The 6,485-nt window shown below is 37.1% G+C and overlaps 1 protein-coding gene across 2 annotated transcripts; it reads left to right on the forward strand.

The window, feature by feature from the left end:
• Positions 1 to 79: 79 nt before the first annotated feature.
• On the forward strand, positions 80 to 6,014 carry LOC143861972 (uncharacterized). Of its 2 annotated transcripts, none has more exons than XM_077372956.1 (4): positions 80 to 229; positions 2,910 to 3,226; positions 5,383 to 5,495; positions 5,589 to 6,014. In XM_077372956.1, coding segments are annotated over exons 1-4 (480 nt in total). In that variant the 5' UTR covers positions 80 to 180; the 3' UTR covers positions 5,590 to 6,014. The 2 variants fall into 2 exon arrangements, with proteins under 2 accessions (XP_077229071.1, XP_077229072.1); XM_077372957.1 differs by having other exon boundaries at positions 5,383 to 5,462.
• Positions 6,015 to 6,485: the final 471 nt, after the last annotated feature.

Consider the following 6,485-nt stretch of genomic DNA (forward strand, 5'->3'; position numbering starts at 1 on the left):
TATCTTATCACTTTCTGTTGTCGATTTCTCCACCTAACTCCACAACACTGCTATTCACCAACAACTAGGAAAATAACGGATGAAATATAGCCGTTGTTGTTCCTCCCTATAAAATCCCACAAAATCCCACTTCCCAACCCAACTCTCTTATGATAATCAAGAGCCATTGCAAAAGCACTCATGTCTCTCCCCATGCTTTCATTTGTCCTACTGTTGTGCTTCAGCTCAGGTATATACGCTGCACCATTTAGTTCTTTTTTGCTGCATTTCTCATTTGTATTAGCTGATTCAAGACTGGGTTTTTTTTCTGTTTATCTGTCATTCTTCTTGAATGTGACTATGATTTTTGTTAATTGCCTCCAATCTCCGCTATTCTTTTACTAAACTAGAAAAAAATTCAGTTAAATCTGGACTGGATTTTCATTAATTGGGTCTCAATTAGTTAGCTTTCTAGATCTGAACCGGTTTTACCTACAAATTGAAATTTCTTCAAAATCATCCATTGGCCAGTTTAACTATATACCTGTCTTTGCCTGTAATTTTTTGGCAGATTGTTCCAGAAAATTTTGAATTTGGTTTTCCTTAATACTTTCTTCAAATCGAACAGCATTAATACTTCAATTCTTCCATCTCCCAAATTTTCTCCAAATTTTTCTCTCTTTTTTTAAACTCTAAAACCCCTTGCTGAAAACTCTCCATAGATGCCACTCGAGTAGATTTGCTTAAATTTTGATTTTCCAGAAAATTCAAAATTTATCCCAAATTTTCTCCCACTTTCTCTCTTCTTCTTTTTTTAACTCTAAAATCTAGTTCTCATTGGCTAAAATTCCCAAATCAATCTTATCTCAATGAAATCTGGAACTTCCTACAACATTCCTAAATAACCCCTAGCTTAAAACTCTCCATAAATAGACATTGATAGGAGTCGATTAGATTTGCTTAAATTTTGATTCTCTAGAAAATTCAAAATTTGGAATAAAGTTTGCTTTGAAAGTCCACAAAACAAATCATAAAGAGGGGTGCCAAAGATGGGCCCACCATTCCACCAACGGTTTTTGTTGGGCCCACCAACTGTTCCTGTTGTGTGTGTGGAGAGAGAGAGAGATAAGGAAGGAGTCAAAACAAAACGGAAATTCCCTACAGATCAGCTAAAATGAGGGATAAAGAAGGATGAATTTATTTTCGCCAAAATTGGTGGGAGTCAATAGAACAAAACAGAAATTCCCTAAAAATCAGCTAAAATAGAATTCTCAAAATCCGGGGTTTAAGATCATCCAATCGTGCAACATTCTTGGGGCACGGCTTATAAACATGGGCCCAAAAAATAATGGTTTTACCGATAAAAAAATAATAAAAAAATAATGGTTTAGATCATCCATTCAAGTGAGCCCTGCTATCCTGCACGAGCAACATGCTTGTGCACCATATAAAAAACGCCTATACTATCTATCGGATGGTCCAGATCATATGGTCCTTGGTATTGTTAGGCTACCGCTGAAGATAGAATGGGCCTACACTTGAATAGTATGAGTCATCCAGTGTTCATCTCATACTCTAACCATGAGAAAATCTTTAAAAAATGGTGGCAAGAAAAGATGTCACACATGCTTCTTTTTAAATGGCTCCTTCAGAACCAATTATTTGAGCCAAATTGGATCAAAGGAGCATCGAACTTAACCATTTTATACAGTATTTGGAACATTGCACCTTATCTATAATAATGACTTACAAACTTTTTTCCCTTTTTTTTTAAATGCTAGAAGAATTATTAAGAAGCAAGGAAAGGAAAACTTACCCACACACACAACAGGAACAGTTGGTGGGCCCAACAAAAACCGTTGGTGGAATGGTGGGCCCATCTTTGAACAACGTAGGCCCCGCCCATACCACACCATAGGATAATCCAAACCGTCCATTTGATGGGCCATAAACGTAAATAGGTTGAGTCCCAGAATATCATTTCCATAGGCTGATCCTAGCCATCCGATCTAAATAAAAACTACATCTTATGCAATCTCTATAGATTGTAGGGTTGTGATCATCCTATGGAAATGATTTTTGGGGCCAACCTATTTACATTGTGGCCCATCAAAGTAACATTAAGGCCCGTCCACAACATAGGACGATCCAAGCCGTCCATGGTTTGGATAATCCTATGGAGTTGGTCATACAGTAACATTAAGGCCCAATCGTAGGCCCCACCGATATTTTTTCAAATTTGAAGCTTACCGTCCACAACATAGGATGATCCAAGCCGTCCATGGTTTGGATCATCCTATGGTGTGGTTCGTACAGTAACATTAAGGCCCAATTTAGGCCCCACCCATATTTTTGAAAATGAAGTGTGCCGTCCCATAAGTGGGTTGTGCCCCCAAAAGGGTTGGCCCATCAAATGAATGGTTCAGATCATCCTGTGGTCGTACAGTAACATTAAGGCCCGTCCACAACATAGGATGATCCTATGTTCTATTTTAGCTGATTTATTAAGGAGAGAGAGGGAGAGAGAGAGCAATAAAATAAGAAATTTATTAAGGAGAGCAATAAAAAAATTCTATTTTAGCTGATTTTTAGGAAATTTCTGTTTTGTTTAGGCTGTTACGTAGTTTTTGAATCTTGAATAAGCCATTCAACTGATTTTTAGGGAATTTTCGTTTTGTTCTAATTGACTCACAAAACGACACGTGTAGTCACGATGTGTTAAATCACAACCGTCCAATTATGTTATTAATATGTGAACCCTAGTAGCACGGAGGAAAATTAAGAGTTTTAAAGCCGCACAAGCACAAGAGGTTATCTGAGAGTCTGAGACGAGCTCAGCTCTCCCTCTCTCCCTCTCTCTCTTGCTCTAATATCTTATTTTTTCTTTTTGATTCCCCTCTTCTTCTCATGTTTTTTTTTTCCTTCTTTAGGTTTCACCATGTTTGACGACCTAGACATATCTCTGCCGCAGTCGCCACTTGCTTCTCCCTTATATGACTCGCCGTTTGGGTCTCCATCTTTCAAGACTTCTTTCGATAGGGTGAAAGAACTGCAGTTTAGGTACAAAAGGGAAAATGTATGGGTTAAGCATTATGAACACATGCGTGGGGATCAGGAGAAGCTGATATCTGAATTAAATGGAGAGATTCTTAGAATAGCTAAAGGAATGAAAAAGGACGTGAAGAAATGGGTGTTTAACGGTGCTCCTGCTCTTACAGCAGCCGTAGCTACTGTCTACCTTATGAAGGTAAGTTCTGCTTGAAATAGGGAGGGGGGCAAACAAATATCTAAAGAAGAACTTAGTTTTATCTTTATTTTGATCTCTGTAGTTTTATATCTGTAAGTGCTTGTTAAGCACATTTATGAAATTTAATCAACTACCCTTATTTTTAAGCTAAAGATATTTTTCAACCCAATTGTATTCATGGTACAATTTGTGTCTCATGTATGTATTGATTTGATGATCCGTCAAATCAATGGTCTGGATTTCCCAAGTGATTTAGGTGGATCCCTATGGGTCGAAAGGGGACTTGTGCATGGCACCAACGGATGATTTTCAGGGACCTCTTTTTTTTTTCTAATGTTGGAGTGGGATCAATGGTGATGCTTAATGGTTGGTTAACCTAATCATCTATGAAAATACATCAATGGAGCTTCATAGAGAACTTATGTTACGTTGGATTTTTTTTCATACTTGCTCATCAATGTGCCAAATTTAATTTGTACATTTTTTTTGTCTGAGCATGCGTCTGCTCAAATTCCTTGCTCATATTTTACATGAAATCCCTTTTAAACCCATCCTTTCATCAGTAATTTATCTTTTTTGTCGCCCCCGTGCATGGCACGGGGTTTCTTATGGTGAGACGAAAGGGGACGCCCGACACGTAAGCATGAACAGTAATTTGACCTTTCCTCTTTATTACAGATAGATATATTATTAGATTAGATTAGATTAGATGTAAGTTAATGTTCATATATAAACACCCCAACTCAGAGAGAGATAGGTACGATGTGTTGGTAGTATTCTAACAGGATTGGGTATTCAAAATCCATTAAATTTTTTTCCAAAGAGCCCCCTTTTCTGCTTTGATGGGTAAAAAAAAAAAATTCATGTGGAAAGGTGTGTAAACGTACGACGTGTTATGCTAATAAGATTGTTAATTTTGTTTCCCTCTATCACACGAAACCTTAAGATCGAAAATGTCTTTTCGCATTCCACCCTCAACATAGAAACTGCCTTTGCTCATTCCTACACTCGACGTTTCTATGCTATCACACGAATCCTCCAAGATAGAAATTGTTTTTATTGAATTCCCCCACTCCACTACATATTGTTTTTATTAGATTTCATTGACAAGCCCATTCCAAAACTGAAGCATCTTGAAAAAGGGCTGCCTCCGTGTTTCTCTCGCTACCTTCGTATTTTTCAGTTTCTTTTTTTCCTTCTTTCTATGATTATGGATTGGGTTTGCAGGAATGGGTTTTTGATATTTTTTTTTTTTGTTGATTTATGATTCTTCAGCCTAGCATACAATTTTACTGATCCATTTGAATCTTTCCGACACAATGGTTTGTTTTTATTTAGGATATGAGCAAAGATAAGAAAAGGTGGCATCTAGCCATTTGCATACCTTTATTTAGAGTATTCTTAATTAATTTATTTACAAGAACCTTATATAGAAGGAGCTTATGCTTTACATGCCTAGTTCATTTTATGCTTATGGGGCAAGTGTAACAGATCTTCTCTCAATTTTGCTCATACTAATAATCGCACCAGGCTGCAACTAGTAGTCCATTATTTTTCAAAGTAGGATGATCCAAACCGTCCATTTGATGGTCCACAACGTAAATACGTTGTGCCCAAAATATTATCTCCATAAGATAATCCTAGCCTTCAATCTACAGATGTTTCCATAATATGCAGGTCTTATATAGATCGGAGGGCTAGTATAATCCTATGGGCATGATTTTTTTGGGCATGTAACTTAGGGCCTGTTTGGTTTGGCGGAAAGGGGTTAAATGAGAAGGAAAGGAAAAGGTTTTCCACCTTTTTTGCCCATTCTGTTGTTCGGTAGCATGTGGAAAGCAAATCCCGGATGGATAAGTCTTTCCATCTTAGCGATATGCTAATCCACGAAAATCTTTCCTTCGTGGGATGCTCATCTCACCTCTCTATCTAACAACGAAGATGTGTATATCCACCTTTTACTGTCCATTTCAGAGTGATTAAAGTTTTGAAGACACTAGGTCATACATGCAAGGGTTTTGAGGGTTTCATTATCAGTGAGCAGGGAAAGGAGAAAAAATTCTCGAATTGGGCCATCTATGTAAATTTTCTTTCTGCTTTTCAGCTTTTAAAATAATGGAAGTGCAGCTAATCAGTTTATATGTTTTTTTTATTAGGTCAGGCCGTTCCAAACTTATCAACAGAACAGAAACGATTGGCATCTACAACATGTTTACCACACTTGTGTATTTTCTTGGTATCTTGTAAACTTAAACATATCTCCCCATTGGTATTTGACTATTTTCTCCTCCGTGATTTCTCTTTTATGACTTTAATGGAGCTTTGGTTTTACCTTTCTTCTTTTGTTTGTTCTTTGATTCAGACTTATCATTCGTGGCACCTCAAGAAATAGACCATACGAATGAGTTTCTTTATAAAATGAAGATAATTTATCAATTAAAGACGTTGCAAAATGAAAGGCATGAAAGGGAGAAGCGGGAGATGGAATCTTCTCAAAAGAAGAAGTCCACGCTGAAAAAGATGGGTTGCATGGCTGTTGCTGCTGCAACTATGGCAATCGTATATATGAAATGCGTAGCAAAGGTGAAGTCATAGTTCTTATTAGGGTTTCCTTTCTGAGTCCTAAAAAATAAATGAATGCTTTTCTTTTTTGTTTTTAATGGAGCTCAGTAGAAGAGAGTGTCTATGTTCTTTTCTTGTGCTTCTCCTGGTTGAGACGATTTTATTATTTTTAGTTTTTTTTTATGGAGCTTAATAGATTCTCTTCTTGTGCTTGAGATGATTTGGCTGATGAAGATGAGGGGCGCACATAATCGGCCTTGTTAGCAAATTCTGCAAGCATTTTTTTTTTTTTTTTCACTTCTGCACACTTTACAATGTTTCAATAAATTTCACAACTAGACCACCACGAGAACATACGACATTGTAACAAATTCATGAGAATAGATCCATGAGAACATCAATAGATGCGGTTTCTCTGGGCTATCCAAATTCAGCTTTCGTGATTGACTTCTTTTGGCTGAGTAATAACTAGTGGGAGGGGAATGCTTCAATTAGGAGCTCATTGTGTAACGCGGGTGAACTCGAGAACACAACTAAGAGAAGAAGAGAAAATGGGAGCGATGCTCAACCCAATTGATATTTCACCAATTACATAAGTTTATCAAAATCCAAAAAACCCCTTCGACAGCTGGTTTCTACCCTTTTAATCTACAATAGAAAATTTGTTAAACCTTCTCTACTAGCTAACTTAAGGACA

The sequence above is a fragment of the Tasmannia lanceolata genome, unplaced genomic scaffold (assembly GCF_043159265.1).
Source record: "Tasmannia lanceolata isolate RefF3 unplaced genomic scaffold, GAP_Taslan_0.1 ptg000037l, whole genome shotgun sequence".
NCBI classification, from domain to species: Eukaryota; Viridiplantae; Streptophyta; class Magnoliopsida; order Canellales; family Winteraceae; genus Tasmannia; species Tasmannia lanceolata.

Excerpts from the sequence above, each read along its gene's own strand:
- LOC143861972 (XM_077372956.1), top strand. The coding sequence starts at position 181 with ATGTCTCTCCCCATGCTTTCATTTGTCCTACTGTTGTGCTTCAGCTCA. Across the intron at positions 230-2,909 it reads ACTGTTGTGCTTCAGCTCAG|GTTTCACCATGTTTGACGAC; the intron begins GTATATACGCTG and ends TTCCTTCTTTAG. Across the intron at positions 3,227-5,382 it reads CTACTGTCTACCTTATGAAG|GTCAGGCCGTTCCAAACTTA; the intron begins GTAAGTTCTGCT and ends TTTTTTTATTAG.